At 48.6% G+C, this 19728-nt stretch overlaps 1 protein-coding gene, 1 long non-coding RNA gene and 1 other non-coding gene across 7 annotated transcripts in view; 1 reads left to right on the forward strand and 2 right to left on the reverse strand.

Moving 5' to 3' along the window:
- Positions 1–19728, reverse strand: part of RNF41 (ring finger protein 41) — a 29743-nt gene that overhangs the window by 2925 nt on the left and 7090 nt on the right. For 2 of the 4 annotated variants that reach the window (XM_008256645.5, XM_070052407.2), the window contains exons 3-7: positions 11053–11146; positions 8139–8251; positions 1945–2216; positions 642–777; positions 150–253 (exon numbers count right to left, since the gene is read on the reverse strand). In XM_008256645.5, the coding sequence (XP_008254867.1) occupies positions 150–253; positions 642–777; positions 1945–2216; positions 8139–8228 (602 nt within the window). In that variant the 5' untranslated portion in view covers positions 8229–8251; positions 11053–11146. The remainder of the gene's footprint in view (positions 1–149; positions 254–641; positions 778–1944; positions 2217–8138; positions 8252–11052; positions 11147–19728) is intronic. The other 2 variants (XM_008256646.5, XM_002711071.6) reach the window with 1 other exon arrangement.
- On the forward strand, positions 183–18711 carry LOC127491153 (uncharacterized). 2 transcript variants are annotated; one of them, XR_007919690.3, is made up of 2 exons: positions 183–301; positions 17478–18711. It is a non-coding gene; the product is annotated as an uncharacterized LOC127491153 (long non-coding RNA). The 2 variants fall into 2 exon arrangements; XR_011380103.2 differs by lacking the exon at positions 17478–18711 and adding an exon at positions 1563–1609 and having other exon boundaries at positions 184–301.
- LOC127491238 (small Cajal body-specific RNA 11) lies at positions 1406–1522 on the reverse strand. The gene has a single exon (XR_007919824.1).

Consider the following 19728-nt stretch of genomic DNA (forward strand, 5'->3'; position numbering starts at 1 on the left):
TCCATCCACCCAAATGAATCAGAATCCTGCACTGGAGCTCAGGGCTATCGTCCTCTCCTCTGTCCCTGTCCTTCATCCCAACACCCGATCAGTGGTGGCCCCAGCCCGGCTCCCTTACTGCCATTTCCTGGCTGGGGTGTGACACTCACTCTAGGATCTCATTGTATTCAATTGTCTCCTCCAGGTTCTGAAGGTTGGGGTTGACACTGCGGATGGCACGCATGTATGCCTTTAGCAGCTGGATGTCTCGCTTCTGTTGGAGGCAAGAAGAACCAAGGATGATCGTTACGGCAGACAACAGGTAAAAGAGAAAAGTTTCTCTGAGTTATGAGAGCAATTCAGAGATATGAGAACAACCAAACGAGAAGCTTCAGCAAGATGAGGACAGGACTCACAGCAGTCTCAACACCTGGCAAGGTGCCTTCACGGAGACGGCACTCAATGAACCTAAGAACGAATGCACGATTGGAGGAAGGGAGGCAAGGGGAGCTCCATTCGGATTCCCTGCTGAGCTGCAGTGTCTGTCCGCTCACCCAGCTCACAGCACAGGCCCTTGTGTTCGTGAATGGGGCTTGCTGCTCCCAGGCAGGTAGTCACGTGCACGTGAAGGACATGTTGCCCCCCCCTTCTCAGAACCCTACCTGCTCTGCCAGCTGGTGTTTGTGTTCAGCTGAAGTCTTCTCCAGCTCGGCGATGCGTGTCTGTTGCTGCTGGACCACGGTGCGCAGGTGCTTAATGCAATTGTGGTTTGGCAGCTCATCTTTGGGCATCTCCAAGCTGCGGCCCAGGTGGGGAAAGAGCATAACAGGTGCAGTCAGTGGGCTGTGTGGCCAAATGGTCTATCCTGCAGCCCAGGATTGCTGAGTGGCCCTTGCCTACCGCAGGGGTCTAGCATTTCTGTCAGGCTGCCTTCACATGCTTCTCCCAGTGCTTCCTGTCTCCTGGCTCGTTTGCTGTCTACTTTCTGTGAACTTTCCTCCTCCAGGACCTGGTGGGTTTTATTTTCTTACATGTTTTTCTTTTCCTTTTCTTCTTCTTCTTCTTCTTCTTCTTTTTTTTTTTTTTTTTTTACAGGCAGAGTGGATAGTGAGAGAGACAGAAAGAAAGGTCTTCCTTTAGCCGTTGGTTCACCCTCTAATGGCCGCCACGGCTGGCGCACCGCGCCGATCCGAAGGCAGGAGCCAGGTGCTTCTCCTGGTCTCCCATGGGGTGCAGGGCCCAAGAACTTGGGCCATCCTCCACTGCACTCCCAGGCCACAGCAGAGAGCTGGCCTGGAAGAGGGGCAACTGGGAAAGAATCCAGAGCCCCAACCAGGACTAGAACCCGGTGTGCCGGCGCCGCTAGGTGGAGGATTAGCCTATTGAGCCACGGCGCTGGCCTCCTTTTCTTCTTTATTCCCCTTGAATTGTCCTCTCATGCCCATTCGAGCCAGCCCCTTTCTTAAGACGGCCTCCTACTCTGAGAGGGACGGCGCCGTGTGTCCTGCCAGACCTGAGCATGTGTAGCAGAAGGGCAGGCCACGGTGTTTGAGCTACCACCCAGCTCTCTTCTTCCCCTACAGATTCTGCCTACCCACTTATTCCTTCTGAGAAGCCCCAGCTATCAGCAGTTTATCAAATATTTCACACCCCACAGAAAGAAAAAATAGGGCAAAAGGAAATAAGAGAAGGCCAACCTGACACAGAGAAAGTACTGGAATAAAAGGAAAGAATAAAGTGGATCCACCTTCAGTGCTATCGCACAGACTGCTGAATTTCTATCCCCTTTTATTAAAGCAACAGCAAAAACATAGTTGAGAAGCGCAGTGAGAGAGTAAGACCTGGGGCAGGGAGCCAGGGAGGCCAAGAGTGCTGTTTGCATGCACTGGTAAGCAGGGAACCCAGAGACAGAGGTGCAGGCAGGAAGGCCCTTATCCGCTTGGGACACAGGGGAAGGAATCTCACCCGCAGCCCTGTTCACAGGTCACAGGCCGCTTCGGGTTGTGCTCACAGTCGCTGAGGTGAGACATGAGGTTGTCAAGCCGGACAACAGCACTGCAGCCAAACACAGCGTTGTCACAGGCAATCTGCAGCTTTGACAACATGTTCCGCATGATCCGAGGTACTGGGCGCAGGTGGGCGACCGTCACAACGCTACGGTCCACCGGACACGTCTGCTGCTGAGAGAACCACTGGGTGATGCAGGCGTTGCAGAAAGCATGTTCGCAATGAGGCGCCTGGAAGGGAGCACAGGAATCAGCAGGGCTAAGAGCTGCCGTCTGGGCCTCTCAACAGCTACTGCGGTCACAGCCCCCTGGGGGTCACAGAGGTCTACTGTGGCCAAGGCATTGTGGGGCACAGGCTTAAAATGTTTCCTGTGCTCAAGATTGCAAATAGGTTGTATAAAACAAGACAAAGGAGTGAGAAGTTATATAACAATCACAGCTATAAATAACATCCCAGGACAATAGGAGAGATGACATAAGGCGACCGATTACTAATTATCACCTGGATTGCACACACAATAAATTGCTCAACAAGTCCAGAGGAGGGAAGATCTTTCCAGGCTAGGTCAATCACAGCAGGTTTTTATTTGTCAAGGACAGAAGTTGACACAGGTCTTGAAGGCCGGTTCAGACTACATATGTAGAAAGGACAGGAACAGAGATTTACTGGCAAAAGTTCAATATAAGAAACCAAAAGTTTACAAAAGCCTGGGACCCTGTTGAGAAGGCTGACCTAAGGTGCTGCCCAGAGTCCAAGCAGCCATGCTTACAGAGTGGAAACTGTAACAGGCCTCGGTTGTTTGTGGAATCACATTCTTTCAGTGTCACAAAGACCACCTTTAAGCCTACTTCTCTGAGAAGCAACTCTGAAATGGGCCCCTTGGGTGAGAAGACTCCCTGGCTTCAATGCAGACAAGATTTGGCATCTAGCATGGGACATAGGAGGAACTTGGATGGTGTAAATGAATGGCGCCAGTGCCTACTATGAGCCCAACACACTGTGAGGAGCTTAAGATTTATGAAAAAGAGGGACTGGTATTGTGGCATAGATGGTAAAACTGCCACATGTGATGCTGGTGCATATGTGATGCTGGCATCCCATATGGGTGCTGGTTCATGTCCTGGCTGCTCCACTTCTGATCCAGCTTCCTGCTAATGGCCTGGGAAATGCAGTGGAAGATGGCCCAAGTACTGCCACCCATGTGAGAGACTGGATAGAGAGCTCTAGTCTCTTGGCTTCAGCCTGGCCCAGCCCTGGCCATTACAGCCATCAGGAGAGTGAAAAAGCAGGTAGAAGATCTTTCCCTGTCTCTCTGTAACTTTCTTTTTCTTTTTTGACAGGCAGAGTGGACAGTGAGAGAGAGAGACAGAGAGAAAGGCCTTCCTTTTGCCATTGGTTCACCCTCCAATGGCCGCCACGGCCGGTGCGCTACGGCCGGTGCACCACGCTGATCCAATGGCAGGAGCCAGGCACTTATCCTGGTCTCCCATGGGGTGCAGGGCCCAAGAACTTGGGCCATCCTCCACTGTACTTCCCTGGCCACAGCAGAGAGCTGGCCTGGAAGAGGGGCAACCGGGACAGAATCCGGCGCCCTGACCAGGACTAGAACCTGGTGTGCCAGCGCCACAGGTGGAGGATTAGCCTAGTGAGCCACGACGCCAGCTGTAACTTTCTTTTTATTTAAAAATTTATTTATTTATTTGAAAGGCAGAGTTACGGAGAGGAAGGGGGTAGGGGGAGGGAGGGTCTTCCATCTGCTGGTTTACTCTCCAGATGGCCACAATGGCTGGAGCTGTACCAATCCGAAGCCAGGAGCCAGGAGCTTCTTCAGGGTCTCCCATGCGGGTGCAGGGGCCCAAGGACTTGGCCATCTTCCACTGCTTTCTCAGGCCATAGCAGAGAGCTGGATCGGAAGTGGAGGAGCTGGGACTTGAAATGGAGCCCATATGGGATGCCAGCACTGCAGGCAGCGGCTTTACCCGCTATGCCACAGTGCGGGCCCCTCTCCTGTAACTCTTTCAAATAAACAAACAAAAACCTTAGAAAAAAAAGATTTAAAAAAAGAAGAAGCTTCCGTCCTCAAGATGAACACCAAGACTGAAACACCAGAAGGCTTTGTAAGGAAAGAAATCATTCTCAATATTGTTAATCTAACTGCCAGTAAGTTTTTATTTTATTTTTTATTCAAAGACATCCTTAATTCTTTTCAAAGTCTTTCAGATCTTATCATCTTGCTCCCTTCCAAAAAAAATCCTGAATCTGCCCACCCCTCTCCTTCTCTGTAGTTAATGCAGGTCAAGCCTCCCATCACCTCTCACCTGAATTACTAAATAAGTCTTCTAGTTGATTGCCCAACTTCTACCTCACCCCATTATAATCTACTGTACATTGAGCAGCCAAGGTGATCATTTAGAAATACAAACCATACTGTATCACTTGCCTGCTTCAAACATTACAATGTTTCCCACTGTACCTGAAATAAATCCAAACTCCTACTTAGGACCATGAAACTCTACCTGATCTGGCCCTGTGCCTCTGACCTTGCCTCATCTCACACCACGCTCCTAGTAGTGTTTAGGCCATTTTGGCTTGCTTGCTTCTTTTAAAGAAAGTATTTTTATTTTTATTTATTTATTTATTTATTTTTGACAGGCAGAGTGGACAGTGAGAGAGAGAGACAGAGAGAAAGGTCTTCCTTTGCCGTTGGTTCACCCTCCAATGGCCGCCGCGGCCGGCGCACCGCGCTGATCCGATGGCAGGAGCCAGGAGCCAGGTGCTTTTCCTGGTCTCCCATGGGGTGCAGGGCCCAAGGACTTGGGCCATCCTCCACTGCACTCCCTGGCCACAGCAGAGGGCTGGCCTGGAAGAGGGGCAACCGGGACAGAATCCGGCACCCCGACCGGGACTAGAACCCGGTGTGCCAGCGCCGCTAGGCGGAGGATTAGCCTAGTGAGCCGCGGCACCAGCCGAAAGTATTTTTATTTTAAAAATTTGTTTTATTTGAAAGGCAGAGTTACAGGAAAAGAGAGAGACAAAAGGAGAGATTTTCCCATCTGCTGGTCCACTCCCCAGACGGCCATAGTGGCCGGAGCTCTGCCAGTCCAAAGGCAGGAGCCAGCAGGTTCTTCTGAGTCTCCCAAGTTAGTGCAGGAGCCCAAGCACTTGGGCCATCTTCTGCTGCTTTCCCAGGTACATTAGCAGGGAGCTCGATAGGAAATGGAGCAGCCAGGAATCAAACCAGCAACCATATGGGATGCTAGTGCTGCAGGCGGAGGCTTAACCTGCTACGCCACAACACCAGTCCCTTTGCTTGCTTTCTGTTCATCACATCCAGCTCATTCTTGTCTCAGGATCTTTGCTTGTCTAAGTTAATGTTCTTCCTCGGAATTTTTTTTTTTTTTTTTTTTAAGATTTACTTAGTTATTTGAAAGAGAGAAAGAGGGAGAAGCAGAGAGGAAGATCTTGCATCTACTGGTTTACTTCCCAGATGGCTGCAACAGCTGGGATTGGGGCAGGCCAAAACCAGGAGCTTCATCTGTTGGTTGCAGGAACCCAAACACTTGGGCCATCTTCTGCTGCTTTTCCACAGCCATTAGCAGGGAGCTGGATCAGATGGGGAGCAGCCAGAATGTGAACCAGTGCCCATATGAGATATGAGCATCTCAGGTAACGTCTGTGCTACAACAACTGGCCCCATTCCTCTAGCTCTCTCTTTTGTGGGGTGGGCCTTTACAGAGGATCCTTGTCTTGGCTTTCGTCTGGCCCAGCTCTAGCCATCATAGCCATTTGGGGGGTGAACCAGCAGATGGAAGATCTCTCTGTCTCTCTGTAACTCTTTCAAATAAAATAAATAAATTTTAGAAAAAAAAAAAGCTGCTACCTGGGACACCTGCATCCCAATATCAGAGTGCTTGGGTTGAATCCCAGCTCCACTTCTGATTCCAGCTTCCTATTAGTGCACAGCCTGAAAGGCAGCAGGTAATGGCTCCAGTATTTGGGTCCTTGCTGTCCAAGTTAGAGACCTAGATTGAGTTCTCAACTCCTGGCTTCAGCTTGGTCCAGCCCTGGTTGTTACGAGCATTTGGGAAATGAACCAGTGGACAGAACATCTCTGTCTGTTTCTGTCTTTCAAATAAATAAAAATAATTTTCTTACAGGTTAACTTTTATATAAGAAAAGTGGACCCTTCCCAATATATTAAAATAGTATCTCTATATACTTTTTTTAAAGAAATTTTTTTTTAAGATTTATTTTATTTATTTGAAAAGAGTTACAGAGAGAGGTAAAAAGAGAAGCAGGAGTCTCCCACCCATTGATTCACTCCCCAAATGGCCACAACAGCCGGAACTGAGCTGATCTGAAGCCAGGAGCTCCTTCCGGGTCTCCCACGTGGGTGCAGGGGCCCAGGGACTTGGCCCATCCTCTGCTGCTTTCTCAGGCACATTAGCAGAGAGCTGGATGGGAAGTGGAGCAGCCAGGACTCGCACCAGCATCCATATGGGATGTTGGCATTGCAGACCAGGGCTTTAACCCACTCAGCACAGCCCTGGCCCTTATTTATGCTTTAATAGTCTAGATATATACCAGAAGAATACAAAATGATGGTTCTCACTGTATAGCTTTTTATGTTATTTTGATTTCTGATCTATATAAATATATTACCTATTCAGAAAATAATTATGATAGGGGTAAATCAGTACTCATAGCAGGGGCCTGGTAACCTGGCAACATGAATGTGGCCTGGTCTGCTCCTCAGATGGTAAACCCTGAGTGACTCACCTTAAATGACAGTACCAGAATACAGACAAGGGCCTGCCAGGATGAGTAGCCAACCTGACACACCCCACAACCTCTCGACACCCTGGGAGAGTTTGCTCTACTCTCATCAATATGCCTTTTGTGGTGGGAGGCTGCACAGACCTAGAAAGGGTCCAGAGGCTAGTGCAGTGGTGCAGTGGGTTAAGCCATGGTCTGTGGCACCAGCATCCCACATGGGCACCAGTTTGTGTCCCGGCTATTCCACTTCCGATCCATCTCCCTGCTAATGGCATGAGAAAGCAGTAGAGGATGGCCCGAGTCCTTGGGCCCTTGCACCCATGTGGGAGACCAGGAATAAGCTCCTGACTCCTAGTGTCTGCCTGGCCAGCCTGTCACTGTGGCCATCTGGGGAGAGAACCAGCAGATGGAAGATTCTCTGGCTCGCCTTGTCTCTTTCTCTGTAACTCTGCCTTTCAACTAAATAAATCTTTAAATGCAGCCTGAATTTTATTCAGCTCAAATGTCTGTGCTTCTTTGGGTGGTTGGAAACAAGAAAGAAAGGATAAACCCAGAGGCTTAAGGGGAGCCCCTGGGAGTTACATAAGCAATGAATGGGGGAAGGGACGTAAGACACCATTTACTGGTGTCCTGGTTTAGAAAATAGGATCATCACTAGCTGGCTAGGAGTGGCAGAGATCAAGCAGCACTCACAGACGAGGGCAGTGAGGACCCTCCAGGACGCCATGTAAAGGATACATCTTACTCACTGTACTGCGTGGCAGCTGTGAGGCTTCCTTACACTGCCCAGGAAGACATGGCTACCTCAGGTCTGACAAGGCTGGCTGAGGGACACTTATAAAGGTGCCAGCTGTCATAGGAAAATGCAGAGTTCTCGACTGCATCACAAGCTGGTCTTGTCAACAGATCCCAGGGAAAATGGTATATACACTTCCCCACTCCCTATCAGGCAGTAGGCAGGCTAAATGCACCTGCAGGGAGTCTGGCTGATGACCTGAAGCACTGCAGAGAGAACTTACCTGGAAAGTGCAGAAGTTAAATCACAGGCAGGAAGATGGAGCCCAGAGTTCCCACAGAGGAAAGGAAGCCACCAAGATACTGTCAGAAGCTGGAAACAAGTAGCTGACCATTTGACAGCAGAAAAACCCCAAGGTGACCTAGAAGACCATCTGAACCACTCACTGGACCTGTGTGGTATCCACCTTGAGATGGACTCTGCAAGGCCCTACCCTGTGGCTACCACTGTTCCTCTGTTCCAAACCTCCACTGGGGCAGGAGAGTAGAGGCAGGATACAGTGACTTCCCAGGGGTCCCAATCCCTATGAACAGGCTCCACCGCCTGTCATCCCACTAAAGTTGTCATCAGACCAACTCACCTGTACTGGCTCCTCCAAGACTCCACTGCAGATAGGACAGATAAGGTCTTCGTCAACATCCCCCTGGAAACGAGTTACATCATACCCCATGTCTCATCACTGAAACCCAGGTCCTGGGAGGAAAAACAGGAAAAAGAGCAGTTCAGAACCACGGTATGTAGGGTAAACATGAACTCACTGCCAAGATTTTTTTGTTGTTGCTAAGATTTTATTTGTTTGAAAAGTAGAATGACAGATAAAGAGGAGGAGACGAGAAAGAGATCTTCCATCTGCTGGGTCACTCCCTAAAGGGCCAAAATGGCTGTAGCTGGGCCAGGGCAAAGCTAGGAGCCAGAACTCTATCCAGGTCTTCCACGTGGGTGGCACAAGCACAAGTACTCAGGCCATCTTCTGCTGCTTTCCCAGGCATTAGCAGGAAGATGGGTCTGAAGCAGAGCAGCCAGGACTCAATCTGGCACTCCTAAACAGGATGCCTACATTATAGGCGGTGCCCTAACCTGCAGTTAAGATAACCTGCAGTGGCTTAACTTAGACAATGCGAGGCCCCCATTAATTTTTTTTTAAAAGACTTATTTATTATATTTGAAAGGCAGAGTTGTGTGTGGGGGGAGACAGTCAGAGACAGAGAGAGATAGAGGTCCCATTAATTTTTTAAAAAATTATTTATTGGGGCTGGCACTGTGAAGTAGCAGGGTAAAGCTGCCACCTGCAGTGCTGGCTTCTCATATGGGTGCCGGTTCAAGTCCTGGCTGCTCTACTTCTGATCCAGCTCTCTGCTATGGCCTGGGAAAGGCAGTAAAGGATGGCTCAAGTCCTTGGGCCCCTGCATCCGTATGGGAGATCCAGAAGAAGCTCCTGGTTCCTGGTTTCAGATCAGCCCAGTTCCAGCCGTTGCGTCCATCTGGGGAGTGAACTAGCAGATGAAAGACCTCTCTCTCCTCTCTGCCTCTACCTACCTATCTGTAACTCTGCATTTCAAATAAATAAATAAATCTTTTTTAAAATGTATTTATACTTTTATTTGAGTGACAGAGCTATGGGACAAGGAAGAGAGAGAAAGAGATCATCTACCCACTGATTCACTCCTCAAATGTCCCCAATAGCCTGGAAGGGAGAGAAGCTTACTCAATAAACAATCCTATTATTGCAAGTCATTACATAAGTACACATTTAAAACACAAATTAGTAAATGATTTCAAAGACTAATCATAGGGCCTTATGAGGACAACAGATGTGGATTTTCTAACCCAGGGTCAAAGATTACCCAGGGGTGGCTGGCACCGCGGCTCACTAGGCTAATCCTCCGCCTGCGGCGCCAGCACACCGGGTTCTAGTCCCAGTCGGGGCGTCGGATTCTGTCCCGGTTGCCCCTCTTCCAGGCCAGCTCTCTGCTGTGGCCAGGGAAGTGCAGTGGAGGATGGCCCAAGTCCTTGGGCCCTGCACCCCATGGGAGACCAGGAGAAGTATCTGGCTCCTGCCATCGGATCAGTGTGGTGCGCTGGCCGCAGCGCGCCAGCCGCGGTGGCCATTGGAGGGTGAACCAACGGCAAAGGAAGACCTTTCTCTCTGTCTCTCTCTCTCACTGTCCACTCTGCCTGTCGAAAAATAAAAAAATAAAAATAAAAAAAAATAAAAAAAAGAAGAGGAGCATCAGGACTGGAATTGGCGCCCATATGGGCTGCTGGTGCCGCAGGCAGAGGCTTAGACCACTACGCCACAGTGCCAGCCCCACAGTTATTTAATACTACACATATTCTGGGTCCTGCACTGTGGCACAGCAGGTAAAGCTGCTGCCTGCAGTGCCGGCATCCCATATGGGCGCCGGTTCGAGTCCTGGCTGCTCCACTTCTGATCCAGCTCTCTGCTATGGCCTGGGAAGCAGTGGAGGATGGCCCAAGTGCTTGGGCCCCTGTACCCATGTGGGAGACTCAGAAGAAGCTCTTGGCTCCTGGCTTCGGATCGGCACAGCTCCGGCCATCACAACCATTTGAGGAGTGAACCAGTGGATGGAGGACTTTCTCTCTCTCTGCCTCTAGGTAACTCTGCCTTTCAAATAAATAAATAAGTCTTTAAAGAAATACTGGTGCTGTGGCGTAGTGGGTAAGGCTGCCGCCTGCAGTGCCAGCATCCCATATTGATGCCAGTTTGAGTCCCAGCTGCTCCGCTTCTGATCCAGCTCTCTGCTATGGCCTAGGAAAGCAGTGGAGGATGGTCCAAGTCTTTGGGCCCCTGCACCCGCATGGGAAGCCCTGGAGGAAGCTCCTGGCTTCAGATCGGTGCAGCTCTAGCTGCTGCGGCCAACTAGGGAGTGAGTGAGCCAGAGGATGTAAGACCTCTCTCTCTCAGCCTCTCCTGCTCTGTCTGTGTAACTCTTGACTTTCAAATAAATAAATATTAAAAAAAAATACTACACATTTTCCCATAAACTTTTTTTTAGAGAATTATTTATTTGAAACTCAGAGTTACACAGAGAAGGAGAAGCAGAGGGAAGGAGCGGGGGGTGGGGGGGAAGGTCTTCCATCCACTGGTTCTCTCCAATTGGTCGCAACAGCTGGAGCTGCACAGATCTGAAGCCAGGAGCCAGGAAGTTCCTCCAGGTCTTCCCACACGGGTGCAGGAGCCCAAGGACTTGAGCCATCTTCTACTGCTTTCCCAGGGCATAGTAGAGAGCTGGACTGGAAGTGGACACGAATCGGTGCCCATTTGGGATGCTGGCACTGCAGGTAGCGGCTTTACCCCTTACGCCACAGGGTTGGCCCCTTCCTATAAACTTTTTAAAGCCTTCTCATATATTGCTCTTTCGTCTCTGGGGCCCAAAGTTCAGGCTTGGGCTTATGAGCATTCTTTTGAAACTGTCAGTGTAAACAACCCTGGCCCGTTTCCTACGACATGGAGCAGGAAGGGAGGCACCTACCATGTATTTGTCTCTCCTCAGACCTTGGATCTTCTGTCCTAGGCCAATATAATTGAACAAAAAAGAAGCAAAGGATGGAATTCTCTTGAGTAATCTGTAAATGGTGATGGGATAGGGTCAGCATATAAATGATTATATTAAGGACGTAAGGAAGTGAAAGCCTCTTGTGAACTAAACTCAATGAACTAAAAAGTCAGGCTGGAGGTGAGAAAACACGAGCAGCCCAGTGTCTGTCCTTACAGGGACCCAGACCATGGAGAGCAGCAGTCAAGTCCCTCTGGTGTCATTCACATGCGGCCACACTCCAGGAATGATATTCCCTTTCTCCTGCCATTGGCTCCAGTGGGAGTTGCCTCATTAGCACCTTGAGACCCTAGAATAGGCCACAGCTGACTGAGCCAAGGCAGGTGGGGCCAATGAATCCCACCCCTAAGAGTCTGAGCTGGCTCTTCCCTAGCTTCCGTGTGAAATGAGGAAGACAGAAATCAGGTCTGCAAGGAAAAGGAAAGACAGTCACGGCTGGAAAGGCATGCAAGAGAGAGAGTCCTGAGATTTCAGAGCCTCTGGTTTGTTCCAAGACCAGCGGCCTTCCTGTCTTTGGGTTCTGAGAGACACCCTATCTTCATCTTTTTGCCTAAGTCATTTTGAGTTTTGTTGCTGTATCTCACAACCAAAAGAGTCCTGACTCATAGAAAAAGCAAGGCAGAATCCTTGCATCACCTCAGAAGTTTGAAAGGGAAGGAAAAATTTACAACAATATTTTATCCTTCTAACCTAAAACCAGATTTTTAAAAGATCAGCCGGGGCAAGGGCTGTGGCACTGCAGCTTACGCCAGTTGGGATGCCTGAATCATTCTGGAGTGTTTGATTCAAATCTCAGCTATGCTGTTTCCCATCCAGCTTCTTGCTAATATGTACCCTGGGAAACAGCATTTGATGGCTCAGGTACTTAGGCCCCTGTCACCCATGTGGGAGACCCAGATGGAGTTCCTGGCTCCTGGCTCCTGGCTTCAGCCTGGCCGAGCCTTAGTTACTATAGATATTTGGGGAGTGAACCAGCAGGTGGAAAATTTTTCTTTAATGAATTCTAGTTCCTTAAGATAAGTGATAGGGGCCGGCGCCGTGGCTCACTAGGCTAATCCTCCGCCTTGTGGCACCGGCACACCAGGTTCTAGTCCCGGTCGGGGCGTCGGATTCTGTCCCGGTTGCCCCTCTTCCAGGCCAGCTCTCTGCTGTGGCCAGGGAGTGCAGTGGAGGATGGCCCAAGTACTTGAGCCCTGCACCCCATGGGAGACCAGGATAAGCACCTGGCTCCTGCCATCAGATCAGCACGGTGCGCTGGCCGCAGCGCGCCAGCCGTGGCGGCCATTGGAGGGTGAACCAACAGCAAAAGAAAGACCTTTCTCTCTGTCTCTCTCTCTCACTGTCCACTCTGTCAAAAAAAAAAAAAAAAAAAGATAAGTGATGGGGAGATTAGCACAAGTACAAGGAATGCAGAACAGACGGTTCTCAATCAGACCGGATATGGCTTGCAAAGACTTCACAGATTTGGCTTACAAGGTATGTTTTCAACAAGGTTTCTCAACCTCAGCAGCAGAATCACTTGGAACTAGAAAATTTTTTGCTGTGGGGGCTGTCATGTGGTCTCTACCCACTAGGTGTCAGTAGCAATCCCCCAGGAGTGACAACTAAGTTTGTCTGCAGACACTGGCAAATATCCATGGTGAGAGAGGGGTAGAGTAGGGCTGTAGTGCTTAATCAGCAGCATTCTTTTTCTCTCTATTTTTTTTAAAGATTTTATTTATTTATGAGGTGGAGTTACAGAGAGGGAGAGAGACAGAGGAAAAAGGTCTTCCATCCGCTGGTTCACTCCCCAAATGGCCACAATGGCCAGCACTGGGCCAATCTGAAGCCAGGAGCCAGAAGCTTCTTCTGAGTCTCCCACATAGGTACGGGACCCAAGGACTCAGACCATCTTCCACTGCTTTCCCAGGCCATTAACAGCTGAACTGGAAGAGGAGCAGCTGGTTCTAGAATAGTTGCTCATATGGGATACTGGCACTGCAGGCGGAGGCTTAGCCTACTATACCATAGTGTTGGCCCAGCTGCATTCTTTATGGGCACTGGTTCCAGTCCCCACTTCTGATCCAGCTCCCTGCTAATGCGCCTGAGAAAGCAGCAGGAGATGGCCCAACTACCACATCCACATGGGAGATCCAGACAAAGTTTGGCCTGTCCCAGCTCTAGCCACAGCAGTCATCTTGGGAGTAAACCAACAGATGCAAGGCCTCTCTCTCTTTCCATCTTTCCCTCTCTCTGTTACTTTGTCTTTCAAATAAATAAATATTTATTAAAAATATCCTCTGGGGGAGAAAAAGTGGTCCTGGCTGAGAAAAGGCATTAGAGTCAGAGCAGGGCCTGGGCCTTTTGGAGCAAATAAAATAACATGAAACATAACTAGAAAACAGCACAGGGTTTGTGTTAGAGATGTATTGAAAGATGAAGATAGGGGCTGGCGTTGTGGCATAGTGGATAAAGCCGCTGCCTGCAGTGCCGGCATATCATATGGCTGCTGGTTCGAGTCCTGGTTGCTCCACTTCTGATCCAGCTCTCTGCTATGGCCTGGGAAAGTAGTGGAAGATGGCCCAAGGACTTGGGCCATACCCACGTGGGATACCCGGAAGAAGCTCCTGGCTTCCGACTGGCAGGTGCTCCAGCTGTTGCGGTCAATTGGGGAGTGAACCAGTGGACAGAGGACCTCTCTCTGCTTCTCCTTCTCTCCTCTCTCTGTGTAACTCTGACTTTCAAATAAATAAATAAATAAATCTTCAAAAAAAAAAAAAAAAAAAAAAGATGAAGACAAAGAAGGCAGGAGTCCAGCACTAAGGGCCCTGGTGTAGTAGGCTAGTTAGAATTATACTAGGCGCTGTGGTGTAGTAGGCTAAGCCTCTGCCTGCGGTGCTGGCATCCCATATGGACACCAGTTCATGTCCTGGCTGCTCCTCTTCCAATTCAGCTCCCTGCTAATGGCCTGGGAAAGCAGCAGAAGATGCCTCAAGTGCTTGGGACCCTGCACCCATGTGGAGAGTCCAGGAAGAAGCTCCTGGCTCTTGGCCTCAGATTGGCTCAACTCCAGCCATTGTGGCCATTTGGGGAATGAACCAACGTATGGAAGACCTTTCTCTCTGTCTCTTTCTCTGTCTGTAACTCTGCCTCTCAAATAAATAAATAAACATTTTTTAAAAATAAAAAAGAATTAGCCTAAAAGGGGCTGGCATTGTGGCATAGTGGATTAAACCGCCGCCTGAGGTGCTGGCATCCCATATGGGTACCAGTTTGCTGCTCCACTTCTGATCTAGCTCCCTGCTAATGTGCCTGGGAAAGCAGGGGATGATGGCTCAAGTGCTTGGACACCTGTGCCCACAAGGGAGACCTGGAAGAAATTCCTGGCACTGCGAAGCCTGAGGCATCATTTTTATCTTTTTTTTTTTTTTTAAATTTTATTTATTTGAAAGGCAGAGTCAGAGAGAGAAGAAGAGACAGAGAAAGAGATCTTCCATCCAGTGGTTCACTTCCCTAATGGCCACAATAGCCAGGGCTGGGCCAAGCCAAGCAGGAGCCAGGAGTTTCATCCAGGTCTCCCACATGGGTACAGGGACCCAAGGACCTGGGCCCATCTTCCACTGCTTTCCCAGGTGCATCAGCAGAGACCTGGATCAGAAGTGGAACAGCCAGGACTCGAATCAGGCCTCATATGGGATGCCAGCTTAACCCAGCACACCACAATGTCGGCCCTGTGACTTTTTTATGGATGTCAGTTTGTACTTTTTTCTTTTTTTCTTAAGATTTATTTATTGTTTGGAAGGCAAAGTTGAGGGGAGAGAAAGACACAGAGAGAGATCTTCCATTCACTGGTTCACCCCCCAAATAGTTCACTCCCCAGATGGCTGCAACGGCCAGAGCTGGGCCAATCTGAAGCTAGGAGCCTCTTCCGGGTCTCCCCTGTGGGTGCTGGGGCCCAAGCATTTGAACCATCTTCTGCTGTTTTCCCAAGCGTTAGCAGGGAGAGGGATCATAAGTGGAGCAACTCTAACCAGAGTCCACATGGGATGTCAGTACTACAGACAGCGGCGCCGGCCACCAGTTTGTATGTTTTAATTTTTTGACAATTTCAGACTTACAAAAAAGTTGTGAGAATAGTGCAAAGAATTTACATACCCTTCATTTACATTTCCCAAACGTTAAGACTGTACCACATTTATTATATAATTCTTTCTACATATACAACCAGATGGATTTTTTAAAAGTTTTTCTAAAAAACTCAGAGTAAATTTCAGACTTTACACTTTTATCCTTCTGTTGGTTCACTCCCCAAATGACTGCCTCGGCCAGAGCTGCGCTGATCTGAAGCCAAGAGCTAGGTGCTTCTTCCTGGTCTCCCACGCGGGTGCAGGTGCCCAAGCACTTGGACCATCCTCCACTGCCCCCCCGGGCCACAGCAGAGAGCTGGACTGGAAGAGGAGCAACTGGGACAGAACCCGGTGCCCATATAGGATGCCGGCGCCACAGGCGGAGGATTAACCAAGTGAGCCATGGCGCCGACCCCGTCATCCAGATTTTAAAAACTCCTTTAATCTGAAAGTCTTTCTGCCTTTCATGACCTTGACATGCTTTAAGAACACAGACCACTTAAATGACAATGTACCTCAATTTTCGTTCGCCAAATGACTCTTCATGATTAAAGTGAAGTTTTCATTTTGGGGCAAAAACACCACAGTAATGATGCCGGGTTCCTACTGCGTCCCATCAGGGGCACGTGGTACTGCTCTGTATCGTCACTGGTGATGGGGATGTTAACCCTCTGGTTAAGTGTTGTCTCCCAACTTTCTCTCCTGTAGAGTTACTAGCTTTCCTTTGTAATTAGTAAGAATCTTGTGGGGAGACTTTGAGCATGTACATCTGCAGAATTTTAAGCAAGAAACTGACATGATCAGTTTTCTGTTTTACACAAGTGAGTCTAACAGCTCTGTAGAAAAAAAAAAGAAAAAACAAGAAGGGAAGATGAAAGGAAGTGGGACCTTTTACAAAATTGTAAAAATTCAGTATTAAAAAAAGTATAAGGGCTAGAACTGTGGCAAAGCAGATTAAGCTACTGGATGGGATGCATAGATTCCTTATAGGAGTAACTGGTTCAAGTCCCAGGTATACTGTGCTGGAGATGGATCTGGTTTCCCACTAATGCATGAAGTAAACAGCGTATGGTGGTCCTAGTGCTTGGGCCCCTGTCATCCACAGGGAAGATCTGAATGGATTCCTAGCTCCTGGCTTCAGCCTGGCCCAATCCTGGCTGTTGCAGTTATTTGGAGAATGAACCAGCAGATCGAAGATCTTTCTCTTTCCCTCTCTACATAATAATTGTTTATTCATTTAAACAAATAAATAATAACTTTTAAAAAGCCAGGGTCAGCACTGTGGCGTAGCATGTAAAGCCATTATCTGAGACGCCAGCATCCCATATGGGCACCAGCTCAAGTCCTGGCTGCTCCACTTCCGATCTGGCTCCTTGCTAATGGCACCTGGGAGAGCAGCAAAGGATGGCCCAAGTGCTTGAGCCTCTGCACCCATGTGGGAGTCCTGGAAGAAGCTCCTGGCTTCAGTCTGGCCCAGCCCTGACCATTGAGGCCATCCTTGGAGTGAACCAGCAGACTGAAGCTCTCACCCTGTATCTCTCCCTAACTATGACTTTCAAATAAAATAAATCTTTTTTTTTTTTTTTTGACAGGCAGAGTGGACAGTGAAAGAGAGAGACAGAGAGAAAGGTCTTCCTTTTGCTGTTGGTTCACCCTCCAATGGCCACCACGGCTGGCGCGCTGCGGCCAGCGCACCGCACTGATCCGATGGCAGGAGCCAGGTGCTTATCCTGGTCTCTCATGGGGTGCAGGGCCCAAGCACCTGGGCCATCCTCCACTGCACTCCCGGGCCACAGCAGAGAGCTGGCCTGGAAGAGGGGCAACCGGGACAGAATCCGCTATGCCACAGTGCCAGCCCCACAGTTAACACTTTTGTAATATGATTTTTTAAAATCTGTATTTATTTGAGAGGCAGAGAGGGAGGGAGAGAGAGAGTTCCCATTTGCCGATTCACCCCTCAAACGCTCTCAATAGCCAGGACTGTGCTGGGCTGAAGCAGGAAGCTAAGAACTCAATTCAGGTCTCATGTGGATAGCAGGAACCCAACCACCTGAGCTGTCAATGCTGCCTCCCAAGATGTAGATTAGCAGGAAACTGGCCAGGAGCCGGAGGCAAATATCAAACCCAGGTACTCCAATACAGCATGCAAGCCTGTCAACCAGCATCTTAATAACTGGGCTAAATGCCTGCTCTGTAATATCACTTTTTGTTTTTAAAGATTTTTTTTTTTTTTAGAGGCAGAGCCACAAAGAGACAGATTTCCCATGTATCCCATACGGGCACCGGTTCGAGGCCAGGCTGCTCCACTTCCGATCCAGTTCCCTGCTAATGCACCTGGGAAAGCAGCAGAGAATGGCCTGAGTACTATAGCAGGGTAGGAGACCTGGATGAAGCTGGCTTCTGTCTTCCGTGTGGCCCAGCCCTGGCAATTGTGGGAGTGAACCAGCAGATGGAAGATCTCTGTCTCTCCTCTTCTCTCTATAACTCGACATTTCAAATAAATAAATCTTTTTTTTTTTTTTTTACAAAAAGAAAAGTCCTAGGAAGTAAGTATAGTTTTTATCCTCAGTTTACAGACCAAAAAACAGATGCCCAAGAGGTCCTGTAACTTGACTAAGGTCACAGAGCTACAAACAAGAGGCAGATGAACCCAGGCCAGCGAGGTCCTGGAAGCTGCTTAAGCCACAATGACTCTTCATATATCACTAAGCCAGCAAACACTTGGCAACAGAAGAACTTCCTACAAAAAGTTAACAAACTGTCCCTAAGACTTCTGGCACTGCTCAAGTTTAGGTTGGAATCGCATTTGATGATAATCAAGTCCCTCCCACTGGTTCTGCCTGGCTCCCCACCCCTCTGCCCTCCTGCTGCTTGTGTCCTTCCCGGGTCATTTGTTTGGTTCAGAAATGGTGCCCCCTCTAGAGCACTCACTTTTCCTGGAAGATCAATGCCCTTTCTCCTCCCGCCTTGAACATACGCTAACGGAGTGCCAGCCCTAAGGTTTCCTCTCTGGCTGCAGCCCTCACACCCCCTTCCCTGAGCACCCTATATTCACATGTGGAATAAGCTGACATCATTTTCTTTGTTTCTGCCTTCTGTCTTAAAAATAAAGGCAACTTGAGGTCAGAACTCATTCCATCTTGCTATTTTTAGCATTGTGGTATGTAAGAAATATTTAAACAATATTTTACTTAAATTTCAATTTCCTAACCTCCACATAGCATTGACATATATTTATTTAGTATCAAATTATAGAAATAGTCTAAAAAATATGGGGCAGGCTATTGGCTCAGCAGTTGAGACACCACTTGGGATGCCAGCATCCTTTGTCAGAAAGCCTGCAAACCAATTTCCTGCTAATGTGCTCCCTGAGAGGCAACAGACGGTGACCCAACTACTTGGTTCCCTGCTACCCATATAGGAGACCCAAACGAAGTTATAGGGTGGTAGCTTCTGCTTGGCCCAGCCCTGGCTGTTGTGGGCATTTGGGGAGTGACCCAGCAGATGAAGATCTCTCTTTCTCTATCTACTTTAAATGAAAATTAAAAAAAGAAGACTATAAAACAGCAACAAAAACAGAAGATCAACTGGAGACAGGAGAATGTTCTGGAGCAAAGAGGTTCATGAAAGTCAAAGGAAGGGGCCAGCTCTGTGGCATAGTGGGTAAAGCCACCACCTGCACTGCCGACAGACCATACGAGTGCCGGTTCAAGTTCCAGCTGCTCCATTTCTGATCTGACTCTCCGCTATGGCCTGGGAAAGGCAGTAAAGGATGGCTCAAGTCCTTGGACCCCTGCATCCGTATGGGAGACCCAGAAGAAGCTCCCGGCTCCTGGCTTCAGCTCGGCCCAGCCCTGCCATTGCTGACATTTGGGGAGTGAACTAGTGAATGGAAGACTTATCTCTCTCTCTGCCTCTGCCTCTCAAAAAAAAAAAAAAAAAAAATCTTTAAAAGAACAACAACAAAAAACAAAGGTGAAAGGAGTTATAGAAAGACAGAGAGAAGTGAGAGTTTTGTTTCACAGATACAGAGTTTAAGTCTTGCAATATGGAAACTTCTGGGGCTCTGTTTTCACCAGAATGCAAATATATTCAACACTACTAAACTGTGTACTTAAAAATGGTTAACATGGTAAATTTTTATATATTTTCTACCTCAAATAAATAAAAATGTCAAAGGAGAGGAAGAATGAATGGGAAGGAAAAGAAGTGTCAAAAGCTACAAAAAGGGGCCAGCACTTGCCACAATGGCATCCCATACCAGAGTGCCAGTTCAAGTCCAGGCTACTCTACTTCTGATGCAGTTCCTGTGAATGTGCCTGGGAAGGCAGCAGATGATGGCCCAAGTACTTGGATCCCTGCTACCCATACAGGAGACAGAAAGAGGGATATCTCTAAAGCAGAAGGGAAGAAAAGAAATGTATAAACAGAAGCCCAGACAGTTTTTTTTTTTAAAAAGTGCTTTTTGGGGCCGATGTGGTGGTGC

Source organism: Oryctolagus cuniculus, chromosome 11 (assembly GCF_051225735.1).
Source record: "Oryctolagus cuniculus isolate XC-2025 breed Fujian yellow rabbit chromosome 11, ASM5122573v1, whole genome shotgun sequence".
NCBI lineage: Eukaryota > Metazoa > Chordata > Mammalia > Lagomorpha > Leporidae > Oryctolagus > Oryctolagus cuniculus.